Raw genomic sequence first — 27,315 nt, forward strand, 5'->3', positions numbered from 1 at the left:
AGGAATTCAGATATATGTTAATTTGACTTAAAAGGCTGAAAGTCTTGAATATCACACAAGAATGTAAAAGAGATAACCTTGCATTATAGAAGATACACACAAGACAGATGGCTGGGCATGGATTATTTTGTAATTTAAAAATTAAAGGGGGTGCCTCAGTGGCTCAGTTAAGTGATTGCCTTTAGCTCAGGTCATAATCCCAGGGGCCTGGGATTGAGTCCCCCCAGGCTCCCTGCTCAGAGAGTAGTCTGCTTAAGGATTCTCTCTCTCCTTCTGCCCCTCCCCCTGACTCAGCTTGCTCTCTCTCTCTTTCTCAAATAAATAAAATCTTTAAAACTTTTTTTAAAAATAAAAATTAAAGAAGAAAATAAAAAGGGAGGTGCTATAAATTCTTGAGTAATGGAGTGGCAGCAATAATAACCACTTTTCTATGCTCATGACAGTTTACATGTCCAATGTTCTATACCCTCATTGTGAGTTGTGACTTACTTTAGTCACAGAGTTCATGCTGCTAGGATTGCATCTTCTAACTCCAAATTCTGTGCTTGATCTATTTCTCATATTACTTTAGGAAGCAGACTCTTTTTCTAGAAAGGATATGCATAGTATATTCTTGTGGAAAGGGACTAAGGTCTCTAATATGTTGCTGCTAATGTTTTTGTTGATTAGAAAATGAAGAAATTGATTAGGGTCACAAGAGCAGAATGGGGGATTTGGTGGGCAAAAGCTTTCAGGAATATCATGTGCCATAATACAGTTTCTGATTCTCTGTAAGAGACCATGTTAACAGTTGCTTAGCCAAATTTTATAATTTTCATGCACAACATATATGCATTGCCAATGCAGCTATAGATTGTTTAGCAAGTTGAATTACCTACTAATATATGACTCCTAAATATGGTGGTCTTTCACTTTGGCACATTTTCTCTCAAAGGGAATATAAAATCTTCCACTTAAATCTATTTAGTATGAGGGGTGCCTGGCTGGCTCAGTTGGTTAAGCATCTGACTCTTGATTTTGGTTCAGGTCATGATCTTAGTGTTGTAAGATACAGCTCTGTGCCCAGCTCCATCCTAAGTGGGGAGTCGGCTGAAGGTTCTGTCTCTCCCTCTCCCTTTGCCCTTCCTCCCACTTGTGTGCTCATGCTTGCTTGCTCACACTCTCTGTCAAATAAATAAATAAATAAATAAATAAATAAATAAATAAATAAATAGATAAATAAGTCTTTAAAAAATCTATGTGGTATGAAATACAGCAGAGCATGTATTTTAAACACTAAATATAAATCCTCATGAAATTGTGAATTTAAAGCACAAAATTACATACTTTAAATACTTTGAGGGATCATGGTCCGAAATTAATTTAGGATGAGCATATTTTAGTTTTATGTTTATGCCTCCCATTTAACATAAGATAGATACTCAATTTTAAAGAGACAGCAGTTGATAACATTAGACCACAAGTTAGAAGTTTTCAGTCTGTTATATGTAAAAGCTGAAAAATTTCTTATTTTTTGGAATATTTTAATTGTTCTAGGCTCTATCTTTTTAACCTTCAATGTTAATGTTTTGGTCCAGACACATTAATTAAATTTTATTAAGTTAAGCCATAAACACCTGATCCTTCCTCTTTCCTCAGCATTTATTAAAATATATTTTCTTAGTTGCTTCTTTGCATTCTCTAAAGCTCTGGTTCATTTTATGTACAATAGTCTATGAATACAACCCAGTTCTCTATGGCATTTAATTTTTTAAATAACACTCTGTATTGTATTATTGACTCATATTCAATTTATTAGCCACTTTTTATAACCACGAGATCTTTCCCTGTAGTAGCATTGACAGTTCAGTATTCCCTTATTCTATATTTGTGCACTTAATTATTCCTCCCTTAGTGAGCCACATTAGCTGTCTTCAGTGAATCTCATTTTATTGATTTCATCCCAGTTCTTCAATTAACAAAAATAATATTTTAATCTTCCTTTCCAAAACTAAAAAGCTATGAAGCCAGTATTTATAGTATTATATGTAGTTCAGAAAGCCAAGATAGTTATATTGCATGAAAAATGCTCTTTCTTCTCTTCCTCTCTCCAGGAGCAAGCTTTCACATTCTTCAGTGATCAATTATGTATTGTTATTACGCAAGTAATTTTTATAAAGAAATGATTTTAATAAAGGTAAGAAGAAATCACCCAACTGCTATTAATACCTTGTATTTCTTCCCTTTTTTCCTTCCTTCCTTCCTTCTTTCCTTCCTTCCTTCCTTCCTTCCTTCCTTCCTTCCTTCCTTCCTTCCTTCCTTCCTTCCTTCCTTCCTTCCTTCGTTCCTTCCATCCATCCATGCCTTGTTTCTTCTTTTCTTTCTGCCTATCTACCTAAAGTGCCAATAAACACGGAATTATAGTATACATAATTTTTGCAGCCTGCCTTTTACTTTAAAATATGTCAAAAAATAGCTCTCTAAAGCATCATTTTAATGACTATTTAAATACATTATGTTATGACCTGCTGGCTTTTAAGCACTTTCTAAAACAGTGATAAACTAGACATGTAGCATCATCATCAAAAGTAGTTGAAACATGTAAAGATGAAGGACCAGACAGTGAATTTAGGATTAGGGCCATAACAACTAACTGTTTTAGAAGTTCCTAATTCAAAACTTATGTTCTCAGTATTATTTACATGAAAAGGAAGCAGCACTGATTCTCAGACATTAAACCTCCCTCTAAAACTGGGTTTAGCTGTTATTAAATCTGGTCCACTTTGAGAAGTGCTGAAAATTGCATCATTTTAGTCTTATACTTTGCTTACCAAGCAAGGCATCTTAGATATTGTGGTAGGCAGAACTCTAACGTGGACATTGCCTGTTGAACATGTCCTACATAATAAGGTCCCTAATACACTGACTTTGAGCCAGTCAAAGATTATGCTGAGTGTGCCTGACGTAATCAGGTGAGCCCTTTAAGAAAGAATTCAGGCCATTTCTGAAGGGAAAGATTTAAAACCAGAGAGATGCTTATCTGCTGGACTTGAAGAAGCAGTCATTCTGTGAACTGCCTACAGACATAGCCACATGGTAAGGGTCTGAGAGCAGCATCCAGTTAGCGAAAATGGTCCTTGGCTGATGGCCAACAAGAAAATGGAGGCCTCAGTCCTTCTAAAACAAGGAACTGAGTTTTGCCAACAACCACAAGCTTGGAAGAGAACTCAGGGTTTCAGAAAGGAGGACAGCCCAGCAAGCATCTGGATTGCAGCTATGTGACATGCCAAGCAGAGCACCTAGCTAAGCTGTACCTGGACTTCTGACCACAGAAATGTGAGATAATGCATTTATGTTCTTTAAGCCACTTAGTTTATGACAATTTGTTACATGGCAGAGAAAACTAATACAAATCATGTCATTGATCTTTGACGGGTGAAAGGGGAGAATACATTAGAGTAGGATGGCATAATTGTTGGCTTTTGTTAATTTTTTTGATAGAACATAAAGTAGTGAGTAAAGAAATTAAAGATTAAGTCCTTTAGTATAAATGCCAGGTTGCAAAAATCCATGACCTCTTCCCCATTATTCTACAAAGGTGCTGGATCATCATTTAGAGAGCTTCTAAAACATCCAGGGAAAGCCTATGTATGCTTTCTGCGTGGGATATGCATAGAGGAATCTGAATTGATTGGTCCTTAGGCCCCAGTAAGCAAACTGACCATACCTCCTAATTACACCTGTCATAGCTACCTCACCCAGTAAGCACTCTCTTTCACTAACAAAAGTGTCCCATTATAGATAATAAGTTATATTTTCACCTTGCACATAAGACTTCTGATCCACTAGAACCATTCTAGGAAATGCAGGAGGCTCTTAATCCAACTATCTTTTTTCTTGAGTGGATGGGAGAATGGATAAGCAAGTTAAGTCTTGAGAGCAATGGTTTCTAACCTTTTAAAATAAAATTCCCCTTTGAAAATCTGTTGAAAGCTATGGACTTTTACTATAGTTATGCATATAAGCACAACATTTCCAATGTATTTGAGGGGATTTATAAATCCTTCAAAGCCCATTCATAGATTCCATTTATTTGTGGAATCCACATTAAAAACTCAGCTTGAGTATAAAAATTAATTTCGGAGCCACTACTCCGAAGTCAGTCTGAACTTGCCTATTTATGACTGATTTTTAGGACCCCAGTGATGCCCCCTGAATATCAGGTATAGGTCAAGACTACCCATCTACCTGTCCTTCTTGTCAGGGTCCACTATAACCATCAATAAGAGTAGATTACAGCCTATAAAACCAATGGCAATATGCTATTTCAATTCTGGAAGAAAGCAAAAAAATAAATAAAAATAAAAAAAATAAAAAGTGCAACTGCCATAGTAGGAAAGGATAGGGAAGAAATGGTGACTCAAATTGTCATTCAGTTAAACCAATGTTTCAGTTGATGTTCCTGATAATAAAATACAACCAAGAACAAAGTCTAAATAGCCACACAGAAAATTAGTTTGTAGTGCACCTCAAATGTGCATATTACAATGTACAGTGTATTCTCACTGTTCACAAAAAAAAAAGATACAATTTACTCCCACTTTCAATCACCTTATAGGAACCTCTATAATGCATTCATTGTTCTATTAGATTGTCACACCATAGGTATGAGAGTTAAACATTTTCTTCTTCACACCTTCTAGGAGTCAACAGAATGAAAATATCAGCCTTCTGATAAGGATTAGGAAGATCATCCAAGGTTTTCCTTCTGTTTCGAGGGCTGAACAGTAGTTGCATAATTGGAAAAGTCTGAAAACCACTAGCCCATGTACTTCTATTGACTGGAATTAAGACATTAAGGGAAATATTCCTATGTGGTCTTTTCTTCTCTCTCTTGAACTGCGGTTTCTAACAGGTGCATTGTCTTCAACTTATGGTAAATTTACTGGGATATTGGGACACCCAGGTGACTCAATGGTTTAGCGCCTGCCTTTGGCTCAGGGTGTGATCCTGGATTCCCAGGATCAAGTCCCACATTAGGCTCCCTGCATGGAGGCTGCTTCTCCCTCTGCCTATGTCTCTGCCTCTCTCGCTCTCCGTGTCTCTCATGAATAAATGGATGAAATCTTAAAAAAAAAATTTTACTGGGATCTCATGAATAAATGGATGAAATTCTTAAAAAAAATTTACTGGGATAGACTTTGCTCATATGCGTGAGAGTCTTGCAATTTGGACTCAATTATTTTAACAAAAAGGAAAGTATTCAGGGATCCTACGTGGACATTGATCCAAGCTGCATTTTCTAGTCCAGTTTTGTTAGGAATAATGCTTATATGTATGTCCCTGACCCCAAGGTCTATTTTGAATTGATTCCAAACTCGGAGGGAAAAAGCAAGTAGCACTCTATGAAGAGATACTATCAATATACTTTGTTTTGAGCAAAAGAAAATTATCTCATTTTTTTCCTCTCTTGGTAATGGAACCTTCTAATGGACCTAATTCATATGAAACACATATTGATAGGATTACTCAAAGGGAATTACTTTGCAGTAGCAGCTATTAGGAAGTAGACTACAAATCCCATGCCCAAAGAGCCTACTTGAGGTACTTAAGTCCCTGTGGAGCCAATAATTAGAGCTCAATGTTAAGCCAGCTTTAGGATGTCTTGACAAATTTTGTCCTCAAATTTCTGCCCTTCTATTATTGGGATAATAATATCCTGACTTATTGGGATAAGTCAAAGTCTGCCAGGATATGTAATCCCAAATAGATTTCACTGGTAAAATTTCATTAACCTATTGGTATTACTGGGCAGCCCCGGTGGCTCAGCAGTTTAGTGCTGCTTTCAGCCCAGGGTGTGATCCTGGAGACCCAGGATCGAGTCCTGTGTCGGGTTCCCTGCATGGAGCCTGCTGCTTCTTCTTCTGCCTGTGTCTCTGCCTCTCTCTCTCTCTCTCTCTCTCTCTCTGTGTGTGTGTGAATACACAGAATACAGAGGCAAAAAAAAAATCTATTGGTATTACAATATTATTCTCTTTTCTAGAAACTTTGAATAAACTAAGAGTGAACAAGTAATAGAAAAATAGTGTTTTGAAACTTCAAAAGAGTGATAAAAACATAGATCAATGTCCAGATGAATTAAGAATCAGTCATGACTGGGAGAAATCATTTATAAATTATATTTGATAAAGAACTTGCATCCAAAGTACATAAAGAAGTCTTACAATTGGATAATAAGTAAAATGACTGAATTTATAAAATGGGCAAATATTTGAATATACATTTCACCAGAGAAAATGCAGGAATGGACAGTAAGCACATGAATGATACTCAACAGCATTAGTCAAATGCAAATAAAAACTACAATGAGATACCACTTCGCAGCCACTAGAGTGGCTATCATAATAATAATAAAAAAAGACAATAAGGTGAGGATGTGAAGAAACTGCAGTCCACAACCCACATGCATTGCTCGTGGGTATGTAAATTTGTGCAGCCACTTTGAAAAACAGTCTGGTAGTTTCTCTTAAAAGTTAAACATAAATTCACCATATCAACAAGCAATTCTACTGTGAGATATCTACTCAAAAGAAATGAAATCCTCACAAAGACTTGTACATAAATGTTTATACCAGCATTATTCATAATAGAAATTACCCAAAATGTCTATCAACTGGTGAATGGATAAACAAAGTATGCTATAACCATAGGATGAAATACTGTTATGTGATAAAACAAAACAAAACAAAAAAACAAAGTACAGGGACACCTAGGTGGCTCCGTGGTTGAGCATCAGCCTTCAGCTCAGGGTGTGGTCCTGAGGTCCTGGGATCAAGTCCCACATCGGGCTCCCTGCATGGAGTCTGCTTCTCCCTCTGCCTGTGTCTCTGCCTTTCTCTATCTCTGTGTCTTTCATGAATAAATAAATAAAATCTTAAAAACAACCCCCCCCCACAAAGTACATTTGTATATTCCGACATGGATGAATCTCAAAAATATTATGCTAAGTGAAAGAAGCCAGCTCCAAAGCCCCACATATTGTATGAATCCATTAATACAAAATATACAATAAAGTCAAATATATGGAGAAAGAAAGTAAATTAGTAATTTCCTTAGGCTGGGGTGAGAAAGAAAACAGATTGCAAATGAGTGCAAAGGATTTTGGGGATGAAGGGAATATATTTTTTTAAGATTTTATTTATTTATTCATGAGAGACACAGAGGCAGAGACACAAGCAGAGGGAGAAGCAGGCTTCATGCAGGGAGCCCGATGTGGGATTCAATCCCAGGACTCCAGGATCATGCCCTGAGCCAAAGGCAGGCGCTTAACCACTGAGCCACCCAGGCATCCCATGATGAAGGGAATATTCTAAACTTGGATTGGGGTGATAGTTGCACAGCTCTGTAAATATACCAAAAGTCATTGAATTATATACTTAAAATGAATGAATTTTATGGTATGTAAATAAGTCCTTAATAAAGATATATTTTTTTAAAGATTTATTTATTTATTCATGATAGTCTGTGTCCAGACTGAGAGAGAGGCAGAGATCATGACCTGAGCCAAAGACAGGTGCTCAACCACTGAGCAACCCAGGCATCCCTAGATTTTTTTTTTTTTAAAGAACTGGTCATGAATTGGACAACAATCAATGTATCAGCAATGAAAGAAACTAAGTAGATAAACTATTTTTGAAGGGCAATATGGAAATGCCTATCAAGACTTTAGATATATATACCCTTTGACTCTCCAATAGTTTTAGGAATTTTTCCTACATATGTACTCATGTAAGTGCACAAAAATAGATAAACAAGGATCTTGCTTGAAATAGTTTGAAATTATAAAAAGACCTGAATAGTCTAAATGTCTTATTAGAGTAATAGTTACATAAATTGTGATATATCCACAAAATAAATTACTATGCAGAATTTTTTAAAGAATAAGGTAGATATTTAGGTACTGTTGTGTCAAAGATACATTGTTAAGTGGGGGAAAAAAGCAAATTATGTAACATATACACATTCCCACTTGCATTGTTTGTACATGCACAGAGAATCTCTGAAACGTGAATCCTAATACTGTCTCTGAAGGGTACGGTTAGGGGAGAAAGGAATAAAGACCTTTACTTTTAGTTTACATATATCTTTATACCATTTTAACTTTTCAGAAGTAACATGTATTACTCTTATAAAAAAAAGTAAATTAATTAATATCCGCTAAAGAAAAAAAGCAAGTTGAAAAGAGAAACAGTTGGTCACCACTTGAGGATTAACAGTTAAATATACTGAAACTTTCTGAGGTAGCCAAAAGGAACCCTTCATCATAGTCAACTTATTTTGTGAAAGAATGGTCCCCATAGTCTCTGCATTGGTGCTGCATGGGAAAGGCAGCTCTCAAAAGTTTCAATATATAGTAAATGGCATTATACAAGAGATTAAAAATGGCCAGTTATATAGATAGCTTAATGAAGATACTGCTCTTGAAGGAATCATGGACAATTTCCCACATGTTCTTTATGGTGACAATCTGTTGTATTGAATTTTCTGTGATGGAGGAGTATAAGAAGACCATCTTTGCTTCACTCTAAATACATGCCAGCAGGGTAGTAATAATAATGATTACTGTTTACAGAGTGTCTGCTCTGTGCTGGGTACTTTACATGTACACATTTTCTCTAATCCTCACATCAAGTCTGCAATGAAGGAATTATCATCCTCCTTCCCTCATTTGATGAAATAGGCTCAGAGAATTAAATTCCTTGCGAAAAGGGGCACAGAGAATAAGTGTTCATAAAGCGAGGTCTCCTTGCTGTCAAAGCTGACACTCTTCCGCCAAGTCTTACGGTAAGACAGAATGCTATTAGAGAGATAGACCTTTCATGATTTGAACAGCCAAGCAGTTTTACATCAAGGTTCAAACTCTTACCTGTTCATCTACCTCTTGAGAACTGTCAACATCAGTGCCGTTTGTTTCCAACTTTCCATATGTACCACTAAGAGATGAGCTGCTATCACTTATGCTACTTTCTGGGGTGCCTGTGACACTGTCACTAGCTGGCCGTGAGGACACAAAGAGGCTGATGTTATCAAAATCATCATCACCGAACCTGTTTTCAGCATCCACCTTCTGCACTTTTGCTGGATTGTAGGGTTTTAAGAAGGAAGAATACACATAGCCTCTTATAACTGGATAGGAATAAAAAGAAAGAAGAAACGAGGTCATTTGTATACCCTTACCAAACATTTGTGTTTAGAGAAGCACAGAGAGGCCCCTGGGAAAAATCTCAACTTGAAAAGACGTGGTAGTTCTGTGCATTTTACACAAAAAACTTACTTCCTGTATCAACAAGCCACCTGCTTGTACTCCCCAGTGGATCCTTCTGTTCCATCACAGCCACCAACTCCCCTTCCAGAAGATTGATGTCATATTCTTGTGTAGCATTGCACTTGCGCTTTGCTTGGTAGAGTTCTTCTTTACCGTATGTGGATAGAAGTTTGGAGCGGTGAATGTCAGTTTGACGTGGCACTTCTGGCTGGGAGAAGTAAGGAAAAACTTTGGTTTAGATAGATGTATACATACAATAAAATCGTCACTGAGCCAGTAAATATTTCTTCTTTGGAGATTTTTTAAATGTTAAAGCCACACATTGACTTGGGATTATTTCAATGTTGAAGCACTGATGGAGTTATTATTGTGAAGCATCCGGCTGAGTTATGCAGTGAAAAATTCTTTAGTTAGCACATGAGGGCAGTGTTGCAGAGAAGAAAGAAAATTCAACTGAGTATAAGAAAGCAGAGGTTCTAATCCCTCTTGGATGGAACAATTTTTAATTTTTTTCCATACTGTAGACAATCTCTTGCATATTGAACACTTGATAAATAATAATTAAGTAAATTGTACATGTGCATGTCTTTTTCTGGGAAATAATATCAGTAAATTGGGCAGGGTCAAGAGGCCTAGACCCCTCTTTGCTCTGCCTCTAGTGATTATGAGAAAGCTACTTTGTCTCTGGAGCCTGGGATTTCTTATCTAGAAAAATGAAAGAGTTGAACTATTATGATTTTGCTCTATACAATTCTATTTATTCATTCAACAGATATTTATATCTGTTGTCAGGCATCATTTTAGCAGCTTGGAATACATCATGTACAAAATGGGTAAAAATCTATGACCTTATAGAACTCATAGATAAGAAATCCTATATATAATAGGTAAATTATAGGATATTAGAATCAGGTAAGTGATGTGAAAAATAATTTAATGTGACTTGAACAAGGGAAAGAAGTGCTAGTCATTGTCATAAATCCTACCAAACTCACCGGAATTTGCAAAGGTTTCTTCTTTTCAAAACTAAGTTTCCTTTCAATAAAAGTGGCACTGTTGTCTTTTACAAAATTAAGATTTTGAACCTCTTCCAGTACTCGATTCTGAATTTCAGAGATTCTCGGGGCCAACAGTGGTACCTATAGGTAGAAATGATACAGCATTGTTCTCAACTATTTAACTATATTAGGTATTGAATTTAGTAGAGTTATGACAAACAGAGAAAGTAGAAGATGGCTCCACAGCAAAAAAGTTAGGGCAATATTAGAACTTCTGGATAAAAATGGTCTAATTTGCTATCTCCAAAAGCCTCACTAAAATGATAGGGATAACTGTTTTAAAGGTCCAAGCTTAGGGGCACTGGGGTGGTTCAGTCAGTTAAGTGTCTGCCTTCAGCTCAAGTCATGGTCCTGGGATCCTGGGATCAAGCCCCACATCACACTCCTTGCCCAGTGGGGAATCTGCTTTTCTCTCTTCCTCTGCCCCATCCCCTGTTCGTGCTCTCTCTCTCTCTCTCAAATAAATACAATCCTTAAAAAAAATAAAAATAAAGCTTCAAGCTTAAATAAAAGAATAGAAGAGAAACAAAAAGCAATGAAATTTTGGAAGAAGGGCTCAGGAATTGATGGCAGTAGGGTCCTCCAACATGGTAGGGTGGGAAAGTGGAAAGGAGAACAATGCTAAAACACGAAGCATTAGTTAAGAGCCTGTGGTGGTTTTAAAACAAATCAGTAAATTCTTTGACGTGACTCTCATCAAGAAGTGGAGTCCATGTCCTCTCTCCTCAAAAGTGCATGGGTTTTAAAAATTGCCTCCATGAATAGAATGTGGAAGTGAACAGAACCACAGAAGTGATGCTATCTGACTTTCAAGAAATGGCTAAAAGAGACTATCCAGTTTCTGCTGGTTTCTCTTGGGACACTCTGAGAGACTTTCGTAGCCATGGAAGAAGTCCAATTGCAATGTGGCTGCCATATCAAAAAGCTGTGTTGAAAGATCAGGTGGGAGGAGGTCTCTGGAGCCTCAACTGTCCTCATCCACAACTATTTGAGTTTTCTATCATCATCTCATCTTGAGGTCTTGAGGAAGTCTTTGAGATGACTAGCCTATTATCAGACTGCAATCTCACAGAGACACTGAGAATAACTGCCCTGAGCCCAGGGAACCTCCAGAACTATGAAAGACAATAGAAATAAATGACCATTGGTTGCCACATGCTGCCATGTTTGATATAATTTGTTATGCAGTTACAGACAACTGGAATCATCCGAATATCCATCAGTAGGAACAGGTTGATAAACAAAACAACCATACATACTGTATGATTCCATTTTTATGAGATACAAACCAAACATAACAGTCTCTGGTAACACAGGTCAGTATAATGGTTACCTTCAAGCTTAAGAATGGTCATGAGTGGCCCTTATGAGGAACTGGAAAGGGCTAATATCTAGATGTGGTTGGTGGTTACACAGATGTATATATATTTGCAAATACTCATGAGATGTATACTTCAGACTGATGTACTTTACTATATATAAGTTATACTTCAATTTAAAAAGTTTGAAATAGGGGGATGATCAAAGAACTGCAAATCAAAACCGTAGTGAGATATCATTTCACACCCACTGGATGGCTATAAAACAAAAGACAGATAGATGTAAGGAATTGGAACTTCAATCATCACTGTTGAGAATGTAAAATAGTGCAGCCACTTGGGAAAATCGTCTGGCAGTTCTTGAAAAGGTTAAACACAGAGTTAGCATATGATCCAACAATTCTACTCCTAGGTATGTACTCAAGAGAAATGAAAACAAACATCTACTAAGATCTTGAATTTTCATAGCAGCAGTATTCATAGTAGCCAAAAAGTAGAAATGACCTAAATGTCCATCCACTGATGATGGGTAAATAAAACATGGTGTATATATACAATGAAATATTGTTTGGCAATAATAAGAATTAAGTACTAAAACGCTACAACATCGATGAACCTCAGAAACATTATGCTAAGTGAAAGTAGCCAGTCACAAAGAACCACATATTATATAATTCTATTTATATGAAATGCCCAGAATAGGCAAATCTTTAGAGACAGAAAATAGATTGGGGTTGCCTAGAGCTATGGGAGAGTGGTCGGGGGAACATGTGGATTCACTGCTAATGGTACTGGGTTTCTTTTGGGGGTGATGACAATATTCTAAAATTGATTGTGGTGATGATTGCACAACTTTTGTGAAAATACTAAAAACCATGGAATTGCATACTTTAAATGGGTGGGATATATGGTATGTGAATTATTTCTCAATAAAGTTGTTATCCAAAAAATAGGGGGCTGGTTATATACTATTGTATAGCTATGCAGTAGACTAGTATAAAGTTGTAGAAGGGCTGAGAAAGTTCTCTGTGTGCTGACAGGTATGCATCCTAAGGAGGTTAAAAAACAAATTGCAGGATGGTGCTGTAATACCCTAGTTTTCTCTAGGAAAAATATATGCATTTTGCATTTACTTCTAATAGCATAAAGAAACTCTAAATGGATAAACTAGTAACAATGGGGTGGAGTTGGGGAATGGGTGGTTAGGGAACAGGAGTCTATGTGAGACTGTTTACACATTTGTATGTAGTTTCGCCTTTTGAACCATGTAAATGTAGCACCTGCTTATTCAACTTAATTTAATTCAAAGGATAAGTTAAAAGTTAATTAAATACACAGTAAAAAATAAAGTAGGACAATTAATTTTCCTCCAAATGGTGTCCATTAAATATCTAACCAGCTGAATAAGAACTAACTGAAATGAAGGGCAAAGAAACCACACTGATTTTTTTAAGTTGATATTAAATTGTAAATATCTTCCTTCTTCAGGAAAGTAGTCATAAAATCATATCCTAATGGAAAGCTAAATTACATACAGATACACACACACACACACACACACTAGACTTTTTTCCATAGAGGAAAACAAAAGCAAAAAAGACTGGTTTGACAGTTCTCCTGTTTCTGTCATTACACTGAGATGGCCTCCTTTTGGGATCCACACCTTAAATAGTCATGGTGAGCACTGAAGAGCAGTTGACTAGGAAGAGAATACAAAATACAAACTGATAAGCTTCAGCAAAGCATCAAGCAGGTAGAGCTAAAAGGTGTTTGGCATTTGAAAAGAAACCTCCAGAAAGAACAAGTGTGCATGTCACAATAAACCTGAACTAGGAAACTTTCTTGTGGAGAAAACAGAAAGAAACTGAAGGACTATGGGCTTCAGTTAAATTCCGCCCCCACCTCCGCACGCGCGTGCACACACACACACACACACATACACACACCCTGCATGCATGCACACTACGAACAGGGCTGTTCCATGTGGCTGTGGTTTCTAGCAGGTGCTGCAGGCCTAGGCAGCCACACGCTTACCGGCGCCACCGTGGAATAAACCTGCTGAGCGGCGAGGGTCAAGTCCCTGAGGAGAGCTACGAAACTGCACAGACAGTTGTGCAGAATCTTCCGAGCCGCCCGGTTGAACACCTGGAGCTCCTCCACAAGCTGGGCGTTGAGGGCCTCATACTCCTTTTTGGCCAAGTCTGAGTCGTCTCCTGCTGCCCGAGGTAAGTGACTGTTGCAGTCCAGCAGTTTGTCATAGCGTTTCTGGATGAGCTTCTGAGGCCCGGTGAATAGGGACAGCAGGGCCGACAGGGGCATCAGGACCAGCCGCTGCACGTGGGCTGCCTGCCGAGAGAGAAGAGCAGTCCTGTGACCGAGTAAGAACAACCATACGTGTCCTGCGCTGTCACCAGGAGGCTTACTTCCTCCCTGCGGGAGCGCAGAGCAGGACAGCAACGTCTGCGGCCAAGTTAAGGAGGATGTGATCTCTTTCTGGTCTCCCTAAACCTGCTCAAGGACTTGAAACAGGGACTTGAGACTCTAACATTGCGTGTAGAGTGAGCAGGAAGAGGAATAGAAAACTTAAAGCCCGCAGGCCCAAAATACACTCTACCTTTCTCTCTCCAGCCCCTGGTTTTGCATTGGGGTCATCTCCTTCAACATTTTCCCTTTCCTCTCCTTTCTAATCCCAGAGCCAAGCGCAGTTACTCCAGGACTGGGGTGGGAGGCAAACTCAGTCTCTGACCACTAAGACTGTGCAAATGATTCACCGTATCCTTCCCTTCCTTTCCTGACAATAAAAGGAAGGTGGTCCTAGAAGAGACTGTATTCTGTTCCTCCCACATCGGCCCAGTTCCCTGGCTACGCTACTGGCTCATTTTGGGTAGTGGAACTTTATATTCTATACCAATAAGTACCTCCTTATTATAGGTATTTTGCTCCTATGAAAGAAATGACAACAGTTATTGCTTTCTCTTTAAATACATTGAAGGACTAAGCTAATGCTGGTTCTGTTTTTAGGTCCAAGCCATTGAAAATGAACCTCATTTTAACAGCCAACCCCATGCCAGCCGCAGAACATCCTAGCTTTACTTTCTCCTATTTCTTTTTCCTCCCCCTCTATTCTGAAGTGCAACTAGTATCCTATGTTTGCTGACTGCCGACTTCATGCTTTATCATATATGTGTCGGTTACATGATTATGTTATAGCAATTTAGAAGTAGGTTTCTCTTTTGTACCCTAAATATGTCCTATGGAGTCAGTATCTGAGCAGCAGCTTTTATTAATTAAACAGCTTCTGGTAACTTTGTGTGAACTCATGGGAAATCTACAAGAGAAGGGAAACCAATCTCTTACTGACACTAGCAGTAGACTAAACAGATCAAACTTGATGTCTAGCTTATAAGATAATCAATATACACCTGCAGACTGTTTAATGAGTCCTTTGACTAAGTAAAGAATCTGTTTACTGTTCTGATAAATTACAGTATTGTAACTTGACTGGATTCTACAGGTAACATAATTACAATATTACAACATAGTTACTATATATATATATATATACACACACACACACACACATAGTATATGCCCTATACTATGTATGTGTATATATATGTGTGTGTATATTTATATATATGCATATATATATTTATGTCTATGATCATATCCTGTGACCTTAGACATAAACGGATTCCAATTCACCTGGACATAGGAATTATGATTGGAGCAAATAAGAATCAGATTTTCTTTTAATATTTTTTTTCCTACTCAAAACATGTAGACAAGTATTTTTCAAGGCAGGTAAGTATTTTTCAAGGTTAGATAAAAACACTGCTCTGCCTTTAGATAGATTTTTGAATTCTTATTAATATTTCATTTTAAAAAGTTTAATATACTTTATTCATAAGCTAAAAAGTTGCTTTTATACTGATCATTCTGATAATTATTTCATTAAAAAAAAATTTCATGTATTTATTTGACAGAGAGAGTAAGCACAAGCTGGGGGGCAGGAGAGGCAGGCAGAGGGAGAGGGAGAAGCAGGCTCCTGCTCAGAGGGGCTCTATCCCAGGACCCTGAAATCATGACCTGAGCTGAAGGCAAATGCTTAACCAACTAAGCCACTCAGGAACACCCTGATAATTATTTTAATTTAGCCTAATTTATCATCTTATGGTTTCATGCAAAGTGGAGAACACTGCACTTCTTCCATCAAATTCGGGACATGCTGAAGCAGCTGTATACCATGCTCTTACATGGTGCTCAATAAATACTTATTGACTTAATACATTGGAATTAAGCTAAAGAGCAAACCCTTAAGGACTTTTCTAAAATGTGCTCTCTGTAATTAAGCCCAGAAAATGTATAAAGAACTAGCCACACTGTTTCCATTTAACATCCATTGTAAAAACCTCTTTCTCTCTCTCTCTTGCTCTCTTATTCTCATTTATCTAATCGATCATCTTAGTTCAGATGTAATCCTGAGTTTCCATTCCCCAGTGCCACGAAATAAGATGCTTCTGAGAGGTTTCTACTGGGGGTGGGGCTGCATCACTTCCTAGGATTTGGAAATACGTGAGGCTATTCCCTGGATGTCACTACTTGAGATGGGGGGAGGGGGCATTACTGAGATTTAGAGCTTGGTTTCCCAGGAATGCTAAACATCCTCCAGGAACACAAGGACCTCTCAATGAAGAACTATCTGACCCAGAATGCCATAATGCCGACACAAAAATGCCACTTTCAAGGATCTTCAAAATGATGAAGGAGTCTATTATAGCTTCTATATAACATACTACTATGATATAATAATAATACCTTTGGAACACAAGATACTAAGTTAAAGTTAGTACTGATGAAGTTTTGGAATATAAGTGAGGTCCAGAGCCAACGACCAAGAAAGAATTCTTGAGACAACTTTGGTGCAAAATGATGGTTTTAGTAAAGCACAGGGACAGGACCCGTAGGCAGGAAGAGCTGCTGCCCCAGGCCTGTGAGGGGTGGCTGATTACATACCTGGGGTTGGGAGGGGTTTCAGGATAGCGTACTCTCTAAGGAATTTTGGAAGCAAGGTTTCCAGGACCTTGGGGGGTGGGGGGGGGAAGCTTTTGTTGGGAAAAGGTGGCTTATTACCATCTAATAAAACCTGAGTCATGAGACCCTTCAGATGTATAACAGTGGGCCAGGTGCTTGGGGGATGATTGCCAACATGTATCTCGGGGGGTTAGAGATAAAGGATATTTCTAAAGGAAGTTTTGTATGTCAGAGTAGACTTACAGGCTCCCGAGGGTCGGGCTAAGACTGCCTTTTGCCCTTAGCAAAGTATTAACACCGAGGCAGTTGAGACCGTAGAGGAGTGCCCCTTTGCCTGCTTCAAGGACTTGTCAAGGTGCTGTCCAGAGCTCGTGCTTTGTCCTCAGCTAGCCCTGTGTTCCCCCATCAGTACTACTCAAACTTTACCAGCCAGATATTTTCTTGGCTCAAGCATGTTTTTATGATTCCTGGGCTATGTTTGGTAATTCTGTATATTTTACAGAACTCATAGGAAACAAATATTTTACCACAGCATAGAAGACGTATGACTCATAGGTAAAAGCCTTTTCTCAATAAGAAGGCTTTACTTTCCAGTATATAGTGTGTTAATCAAAGTCACATCATCAGAGTGTAGCTTCGCTCCTCCTGTAAGGACTCCAGACTTTTCCAGAGACTGCTTTAGGAAAATCATAGCTTGCCAATTTAATAAATCCGTGATCTATCACATGCAGACTTAAGCTAAATGTTGATTTTAAAAGCTACATAGACACTAACTACTCTTAGAAACACAGTCTGGGACCCTCTTAAATTTTAATCATAGTAATTGAGATCTTCACTAATTCACTTTAAAATAGTCAATAATAAAAAAAAACCCTCCTGTTTAAATCTACTGATTTTGACATTCATATTTGCTTTAGTGCATGTTTTATTTCTAACTCCAGAAAAACAAATAAAAAATAGCTTTTCTTTTAACCCCACTTCCTAGTTTATCTGTGAATATAAATAACTTACAAAGTCACCACAGGGATTTGGGGCATTACTTAGGGCCTCTGAATGGCTCCTTTCCTCCTTATTTTTGTTGCATGAAATCTCCTGGAGCTCCATCATGCTCTGCAGTGCTAAGGGCATGGCATCCTGAAACCAAAAACAAAATCACAAAATAGGCAAAGTTCTGAAGTTCATTATAATTAAATGATCCCAAATGTACACTTCATCATCATAACCCTCCATTACCACTGAGAGATTAAAAAAGGAAGGAAAAAAATTTCATGAATCTTCTATACAATGAGGTTACTTGTAATAATTATTTTCTTACTTGCCCTCTGTCACTTTCTCCTACTACTCTGTATGACACCTTCTATTAAGTGGACTTCATCTTATTGACCATTCAGTTCTTACAAATCCTTTATTTTAGAAATCACTCCTCTTTGATTTGTGTCTTCAGTTTTCCTTAGTGAATGTAATGCTCTTTTTAAAAGAAGATGCTCATGTTTTTGTTGAATCAGTTAGTGGAAATAGAAGACTTTCCTGTAGATGTTCCCAAGATGCATTCACTTCGTGAAATATATATGAAGGATAGAGTTCCCACGGCTCTCTGGCTGTTATAACTAAGTTTTTGTTTTCTTTTCACAGAAAGCGGAGCTTTAAGAAGAGATTAGCAAACTTGATTGTAAAATCAGGCTTTGCATCAGTTAATAAATGAAAAAAGAATGTGGCTTGTTAACCAACCAACATAAAAATAAACCAACATAACACAGAATCAACATAACACAGAATCTTTTCTCCAAATCATGATACCTGTTAACCTAATCCTCTGTTGGTATGATATTTTACCTATGCATACAAACATCTGCTTCCAAAAATAGATATCCAAGGTAAAAACTGGAAAATGGGAAGGGGGTCATTTGTTAACTGAGTTACATGGAATTCTACTATGTCTTGCAATCATAACCATGATCAAGGTGTTGTTGAAGACACCACATCTTCTTTATGAGATCCATTCTTTCTCTACTGAATATAATTATACCACACTTCAAATTGGTTTGGTTAAGTCTATGATTCTTAACATTAGCAGAAAAAGCTCCTGGGTTACTGGGAATCTGTGGGGGTGTTTTTGTCCCACACTACTATGGTTGTGTAACATCTGCATATTGTAGTTCTCCAATTATTTTTTTAGAATTTATTTTCTCGGCAGCCCGGGTGGCTCAGCGGTTTAGCGTGGCCTTCAATTCAGGGCCTGATCCTGGAGAACTGGGATCGTCCTGCACCAGGCTCCCTGTATGGAGCCTGCTTCTCCTGCTTCTCCCTCTGCCTGTGTCTCTGCCTCTCTCTTTCTCTCTCTGTCTCTGTCTCTGTCTCTGTGTGTGTGTGTGTCTCTCATGAATAAATAAAATATTTTTTAAAAATTTAAAAAAAAGGAATTTATTATCCTTCACATTGATTTTCTTTTATGTAGACCTACCTATGTAAGGTTGAATTACATGTGAATTTCATTCAGAACTGTAAAGGGGGCGTTACGAAACACTGGTTATAAAATAAATAAGAGGTGCTCTATTCATCTAGACTAGTGAGATCGTACATCCTTTTTTAAGTTGGCTTCTCAAAGGCTTGCAGCTGAATTTGAGATCCACATGTGGGTTTTTGTGTTTTTTTTTATATGGCCTTTATGTTATGCTTTATGCTCTTTAGTCTTTCTCTAATTTTATGTGATGTCCTCCTTTGATTTTTTTTTTCTTTCAGTCCCACTTTTAAAATTGCAAATTTGTGATTTGGGTACAAGAGTTAGTATATGTTAGTATATGTTAATTATATAAATATAACTATATAACATATAGTTAGTGTATGTTAGTATAATCCAACAAATAAAGAAAATTTCTGCTGAATCAATTTTGCATTAATGAATTCAGCTCTGTTATAAGAAAAGCATTTTAATAGTCTAGCACCACATGGCAATCGTGTGAGTTAATGTCCCGCCACATGGTGACTTTGGTTGGGAGAAAGATGGAGCAGATAAGGAAGCAAAGAACAAAATCTAAATCTTTAAACTGGTTTCCCTCACCTGCAGTCTTCAGCTCCCAGATTTGATACAGTATAAATGAAATTTATCATATAAATTAGATCATATAAATGAATGAACATTCACATTTACTCTTCGTAATAACCATGGACATCAATACCTTCTTGTAGAAACGCTGGAAACAGTTGTGTCTTACCTACCTGTATGTGTTGAAGACAGAGTGAAATGTTCTTCACACAATGCCTCACCGTCTTTTCTAAGTATCTAAATAGCTTTTCTTCTCTATTAAAGGTATTGTCTTTCACCTAAAATGTAGATGAAATTATTTATTTTTATAACTCAAGCAGATCTGATGTTTTAAAAAAATATCACAGACTGTATTAGCCCAGCACATGACAAAAGAACTCCTTGTGTAGATGAAAACCTCTCATGTCATGCTGACTGCCTTAGCACAGTACTTGCTGTGTACCAGCACACAGCACAACTGCTGTTCAATTACTGTAGCAGAGCCACATAGTGCAGGTTAATCTGCTGTTCAGCTTTCACAGAGTTTCATCTATGTGATGGTAGATGGAGGAGGTAAAACTTTTCTCTACAGTTTTTAATGGCCTGCATTATATACGTACTCTTAAATTATGCTCAATTTGTGGGTATGTAAAATAATTAAAAAAATTAAAATTAAAATGAAAAGTTGACCTGTTGACTGAAACTTATTGTTGATATGACTCATCTCAGTTAATTTCACAGTGGTTATTTAGCAAATATACTTAGCTTCTTGGCTAAAGAAAGGCAGTAATTCTTACCCAGCTCAAATTTGAAAAACTGAATATAATCTTAGCAAAAATTCCTTCTGTGAGGAAAACTCAGCAGAGTTAAGATAGTGGTCACATGTGTTCAGTTATTTCTTGATATCTTATCTTGATTTCTTGATAATACCATAATTATTATTAATGGTGCAAAGTATTTCTTAACTATCAAAATTATGACAAAAGAAGGGCAGAACCAGCTTCATGCTGGCAAAATCTATGTGAACATGCAAATGATTTGTGGAATATGGTGGATATTCTTCAGTTTGTACTGGTTAGTAACCATAGCTGTTCTCAGTTCATAGGTTTGTTCATTTAAGATGGTTGACCTGAGGGGGTGGGGTGGGGAGAGGGAGATGGTTGACCTGAGGGGGTGGGGTGGGGGTGGGGGAGATGAGTGACCTGAGGGGGTTGGGGGGAGATGGTTGACCTCAGAATTGGATGTACAGAAAATGGTGATATTTTATTTTATTTTTAAACCCCATAATATTGTTTATCTAAGAAGCTTTTGATTAAATAGGTGCACAGTTCTTTATAATTCACACGAATTTCAAAACCCTCTGCCTTAGGGTGTCTATGTGCTAATCTAGTTTGATGTATAGAACAATATGCTGGGGCAGATTATTTTAAATGCAGTTTTCAAGGACCCATCACTAGCTGTTTTATTTTGTGCATTTTGGCAGGGATCCAGATGATTCTAAAGTAAGAGATCCAGGATCCCAGTATGAGAAATATTGTCCAGTTCTACATTCTTAGAGCCATGCCTTTCTTATGCTGTTTCCTTTTGCTGGAATATGCTGCTGTCCCTTCTTTTGCCTTACAAAATTCTGTTTAATTTTTTTTGAGGACTCAACTGTCATCCGTTCTGTGAATCCTCCCTTGAATTCCTATTCTTTTCACTACAGAGAATTAATTGCTCCCCAATGTCCTCTCACAACACTTGTTAATTATTTAAGTGATTTTCTCGACTGGTCAATTGCAGGCATTTGAGATTAAGTATTTTTTGTCTCAATAATAATAATAGCTAACATTTATTAAACACTAACTCTGTTCCAGACACTATGCTAAAACCTGCTTTCCATGCTCTCATTTCAATTCTTATAAAACTCTATGGCAGAGGTGCCACAATTAATCCCATTTTAGAGATAAACAGAATCTTGGGAGCTGTGGCAGACATAGCTTGATGTTCCTCCTGGACACATGGTTAGTTTAAGTTGGACACATGGCTGCCCTGCTAGAAGCTACCCTTTCCAGTCTCCCCTGCAGCTGGTTCTGCCTTCATAACTGGTTTGAATACATAGGATGTTAGCTAAGGGTTGTATTTCACTTCTGAACTTTGGCCTTACAGCATTATCCTTAGGGCAAGACTGAAGACACAGCAGTGACCCAACTTCAACCAAGCATATGAAGACAGTATGTTTGGGGAAACAGCACAGTACAAAATTGGGGACAACTGGGTTCCTGAACAATTTTGTGCAGCAGCACCTGTCTGAACTCACATCTTAGGACTATTGTAAGAGATAAATAAATGACTATCTGGCTTAACCTACTTTGTTTTGGAATCTCTTTGAAAGGAGCTTGGTCTTTACCGTAAATAATATAGGAAATTAATGAAATTTACTCACGTTAGTAGGTAACACCAGGATTCAAACCCGAGGAGTCTGAATTCAGAATTTCTTTGTATTTCCAATTTCTAACACAGTGTCTGGTACATAGAGTTCAATACATGTGTGATGAATTGAATAGAATCTTCCTCTCGGGTAATAGTTTTATACCCTAACTCCACCAAATATTTCACTTGAGCTGCTGACAAGTGCAAAATTGACTGATTTGAGATTTATCTCTTCTGCAGTTCAGCCTATGCAGCTGATTTTCTGATTAACAGTGAAATGCTTCATTGCTGACAGGACATCTTCTCAAAAGATTAAGGGGGAAAAATCTAATTAATATCCCTTCAGGCCACTTTACCTACAATTCACTTTTAGTTCACAATGGAAAATATCAGAAGCTGATGATAAATATGTTAAAGAATGTAACAGCTTTTACAAAAACCTGCCCAGAATTAAGACCTGCCTATTGTTCCTCAACAGAATTGTCTTAAGTCAGAAGCAAAGACCTAAAAAGCAGGGGAGAATTGTGTGCATGACATTTACACATGCCTATGGAGGCTATCGTCTCTTCTCAAATTGAATTTCCAATCCAATTTTATTATTGTTGTTTTTAGTTCAAATGTTTTGATTTTCCTTTCCCTGATCTATGACCGTACACCATAATGACCCAAACGTCTCACATTATAGTTTCACATTGAGAGAGGGGCCTGGAGTTTTTTTCCTGCATGCAATGGACCCAGTGAGCCCCTAGAAGAGCATAAAGAAGTACTGACAAGAATGATACATGCCACGGATTCTAAGAATGTCCGTATTGGATATGGAATGGTAAAATAGGTGCAGCCACAAGAGGAAACAGAAACAAGGCTTGGAAGAAGTTGATATACTGACAAGTCCTAAAGAGAAGGTTACTTTGTGCCATATAGGTCCATAGGGCAATCACTAGGTTTTGGTCAGGTAGCAGAAAGGAGCAAGGGGAAAGTCAAGGCCAGAGCCTTGATTGTGGTTTTGGTGGGAAACCCTATAAAAATAGCTAGGTCAGGATAAACAGTTTAGGATTGGCCAGTTTGGGAAATTCCCCTGGGCTCTGGGCTTTAGTGGTAGTCTCTATTTGCCTGGTACCTGGCCTTGGATGATTTAAGACAGAGGAACACTGGCTTGGTGTGTGAGAGATAGATTGGAAGGTGTTTGGGGCTGGATTAGTTGGTTCACATATGAAAGAAGTGATCCCAGCTGAGCCCTTTGCTATCTCTAAGAATGGACTGACTAGTCCTGGGACGAGCATCTGTCATGGCCAGCTTTTTCAAGTTGTCTAAACATCATAAAATACAGAAATTAAAAGACCTGATTAATACACCATACATAAATGATTTCACATCTACAACAGTAGTAAGAAATCTGTACATTAAAAGTTAGTAAGCAGTAATACACTGTAGTGATATGAAATGAGGATGACGATGATGATGATGACAGCCAATATATACTGAGTGTTTACCCACTGTGTTAGGTACTTTCTTCATATGCATCACCGCATTTCATTCTCACAAGCCCTCCACGGCTAGATCCTTATAATCTTGAGGACCACCTTGGCTTTAAGGTATGTGCCCCAAGGCAAATGGCAGAAGTGATATTCTAATTCAGATCTGAATGACTTCAAAAATTTTGCTCTTAATTTTTGCACTGTGCTAACTTCAGCAAATGTTCATGATGCCAAGATTGGAAAACACTCAGCAAGTTTGTTAGGCATTCAGAATAGGAAGAGGCCACTACCATCTTAGGGTCAGAAAACTGCAAAGACTTAATGGAAAAAGGAAAAAGACCATGGCAGCTAAAGAACGAAGGAAAGCCAACAAAACCAAGACTGAACTACCATATGGTTGCCTCTAGTTCACACTAAAAACCTTAGAGATGTTAACAAAAAGGGATGAAATCAGGCAAATGAGAAGAAGAAAAACATACTATATGGTAACAAAGGAACTGTCCTGCCTACTTTTTGTTAGAAGCCCACTTAATTTCCATATCCAGGCTATGAGCTTTCTGTCTTGTGATTCTCAATCGTGTTCCATTGGTCACTCACTTGAAGGTCATTTAGCTTCAGAACACCTGGAGTTTTGCAAAAATACCAGGCTTCTAGGTTGCACCCTTGAACTAGGAGGAACCCTGGAATCTTTTGGCAAGCTCCTCAGCTAATTGTTACACACATTAAAGTTTGAGAGCCTTTGCTAATTCATCCATTATTTATTTGGGGTTGAGATGAATGTGGTTCAAACCAGGCTAAACAGCTGACACAGAACAGTTGCCCAGTGACAATATGTGTGTGTGTGTGGGGGGGGGGGGGGGGGGGGGGGGAGAGGAAGAGGATTAGGATAGGAAAAAAAAATCAAAATAAGGGATGCACTTAACCACCCCTTTTTAAATAGGTGAAGTGAAGATCGAATGAACATTAAGGGAACCCAAAAGGAAAGTGAGATTTTAAAAAGCAGAGATAAGATAGGGATGAAAGAAGGACATGGCCTTGGGTGAGATTATATGCTACTTGATGGTGAGTATCAGGACTTCGGGGCATCTCACGTTGAGCCCTGTCCTCATGTCCTTATCTCTCCTTTGCTTCCTCAGTGGAAGCACTACAGCTAAAATAGTGTCAAAGCCAACCACACTCCATTTCCCCTAAAAGAGGTAGAAAGAAAAGATCAACATCTGGCCAGTACCTTGATTCTCAGTGTTCTAGAAACAGCTCTGATAATAAGCAAAATATCAGCATTCATATGCCCCAGAAGAACATATGTGGCCCAAGAAGAAAAGTTACCTGTGGTTCTCCTCTGGTCAGAATCTTTAGATGATTTGTCACTCTTTTTGATTTCTTGCTAATTGAATGAATATTTAGTTTAGACAATTTATCTTTAAGTGATTCATCCTCATCATTTTTCTTGTATTTTAGAACTGAAATGAAAGAATGCAATCACATATCTGAACATGTGCAACATGGGAAGTGTATGTTTCATCCAAAGAATTCAAGATCCATATTTAAGAGAGAAGTCCAAGTGATTTTTGACCCTCTGATGCAGATGCAATATGCTCTGGCCCTAATCCCCAGGCATAAGCTCAGCTGCCCAACCCACTGACTGGAAACTCCAGGTGTGCAGGGACTTGAGCTCCTCAAAGCTCAAGATCCATGTACTTATCACATTTAAAAAATACTTGGCACTGGAGAAAAACTTTCTCTCTTCTCAGATAATATATTGTCTTCAGTCTCTAGAATGAAGCCTCAAGACCTAGCTAAGGAAACTGCACCCAACATAAGGAGACCTTAGACTCTAGAGTAGCTGGCTCTGCACTAGCTGAGACATTTGGGGAAAGCTGAGTCACCTCTCTGAGCTTTATCTTTTTATCTTTAAGATCATTTTCACTTCTCCTGTTGTTCAAAATGTTAAATACTTCTACAATTCAGTTCCGGTAAGGGTGCTAGGCGATGGGCAATCTCACACACCGTTGGTGAGGATTAAACCAATACATTTTTTATGGAGAACAAATGAGCAGAACCTTCTAAACGTATAGTCTATGGCAGGAAATCTGTGCAGAGAAGCTGCTTTCCATATCAGGCATACAATGTTTTGTTCCCTACAGCACATTTTCCAATAGCACAATTCTAGAACAATCAAAAAGTTTATCCATAGAGGAACAGTGAACTAAATTATGACATACTCAGAAATGGAAAACTAGGGAACCACTGAAGGTCAATATTAACTAGAAGAATGTTCATAATATGTAATTAAGTTTAAAAGCAAACCCCAGCAAACTGTAGTGCCACACGTGTTCAGGAAAGATGGAAAGAAGGAGAAGAGAAGAAAGAAAATAGAAAAAAAAAAAGACGTAGAAAGTCTGAAGACTTCTCATCTGCAGATTGAGATTCAGCACCTAACATTGTCCCTTAAAAATCTTTTTTGCCAATCTGATAGGATGAGAATGATGTGTCATTGTGATTTTAATTTGCATTTCTCTGATTATAAGTGAAGCTTAACATTTAGAAATGTATCGGTCTTTCTGAACTACTTCCTTCTATTACTAATCTTTTTTTTTGTATTAGAATTTATTTTTTATTTTTTAAAGATTTTATTCATTTATTCATGAGCGACACAGAGAGAGAGGCAGAGACACAGGCAGAGGGAGAAGCAGGCTCCATGCAGGAGCCCAACGCAGGACTCGATCCCAGGACTCCAGAATCACGCTCTGAGCTGAAGGCGGACTCCCAACCGCTGAGCTACCCAGGCGTCCCTAGAATGTTTTTATTATTGATTAAATATCAGTAATGGTATATTCTATATAGTAATCCTTTGCCTATGGACTGTCTTTTAATTTGTTTATGGTGTCTCTTCCTCTACAACTTTTACTTTTTTTCTCTAGTCCCTTCTTTGTAATTTTAATTTATTAATATAAATACATACTATTTTTGAATATAAATTTAGAAAAGAAAAACAATGTAAATAAATGAAGTTGTTGGAGCAGTTAGCTCTAAAGTCCTACCATTGCTTTAATGTTGAATTGAGATTTAGTATTAGAAGTAAAAAGCCAATTAAGAACTTATGGACACAAATCACACTGACAAAGGACACACACAATCTATCCCAGTACATTACTACATCTGGGATGATAGGAACCCTATAATTGTGCCTCCTGTTTTGAAATCTACATTCCACTTCAGACATGAATTTTACATCTTGGCTAACAAATTCGTAACAATAATTTTTTAATTTGAGAAAGAAATATACTTGTTCCCTTCAATAGAGGGATTATTATATTATATTATTGCTACAAAATCTACATTCTTTATGTGCCAGAACCAGATGAGCTTGATGTATTAGCTGGGCCTGTTTGATCACTGATTTGGCTCTAGATTCTCACTACTCTAGCTTCCTGGCCATGCCGTGTCTCCTTCTTACCACACATATCACCAGTGACAGGAGAACAATGTGCTATGGTATCTTTAGCCCACAGTATGTCACAAGGCATGAGGGGGTCAAAAGAATTCAAGTATAGGGCTGCTTGATTTTTAAAAATTTCATTTTCTTTTTCTTTTCTTTCTTTCTTTCTTTCTTTCTTTCTTTCTTTCTTTCTTTCTTTCTTTCTTTCTTTCTTCTTTCTTTCTTTCTTTCTTTCTTTCTTTCTTTCTTTCT

The 27,315-nt window shown here is 37.7% G+C and overlaps 2 protein-coding genes across 2 annotated transcripts in view; one reads left to right on the top strand and one right to left on the bottom strand.

The window, feature by feature from the left end:
- The window catches only part of INTS12 (integrator complex subunit 12), a 38,434-nt gene extending 36,244 nt beyond the window's left edge, over nucleotides 1-2,190 (top strand). Inside the window, exon 9 of the mRNA XM_038581989.1 lies at nucleotides 2,094-2,190. The gene's annotated coding sequence lies outside the window, so the exon portion shown is untranslated. The remainder of the gene's footprint in view (nucleotides 1-2,093) is intronic.
- The window catches only part of ARHGEF38 (Rho guanine nucleotide exchange factor 38), a 124,217-nt gene that overhangs the window by 4,676 nt on the left and 92,226 nt on the right, over nucleotides 1-27,315 (bottom strand). The window contains exons 7-13 of the mRNA XM_038581980.1: nucleotides 24,951-25,084; nucleotides 19,932-20,036; nucleotides 17,727-17,849; nucleotides 13,716-14,027; nucleotides 10,300-10,443; nucleotides 9,314-9,512; nucleotides 8,906-9,165 (exon numbers count right to left, since the gene is read on the bottom strand). Coding sequence (XP_038437908.1) covers nucleotides 8,906-9,165; nucleotides 9,314-9,512; nucleotides 10,300-10,443; nucleotides 13,716-14,027; nucleotides 17,727-17,849; nucleotides 19,932-20,036; nucleotides 24,951-25,084 — 1,277 coding nt within the window. The remainder of the gene's footprint in view (nucleotides 1-8,905; nucleotides 9,166-9,313; nucleotides 9,513-10,299; nucleotides 10,444-13,715; nucleotides 14,028-17,726; nucleotides 17,850-19,931; nucleotides 20,037-24,950; nucleotides 25,085-27,315) is intronic.

The sequence above is a fragment of the Canis lupus genome, chromosome 32 (genome assembly GCF_011100685.1).
Source record: "Canis lupus familiaris isolate Mischka breed German Shepherd chromosome 32, alternate assembly UU_Cfam_GSD_1.0, whole genome shotgun sequence".
Taxonomy (NCBI): Eukaryota; Metazoa; Chordata; class Mammalia; order Carnivora; family Canidae; genus Canis; species Canis lupus.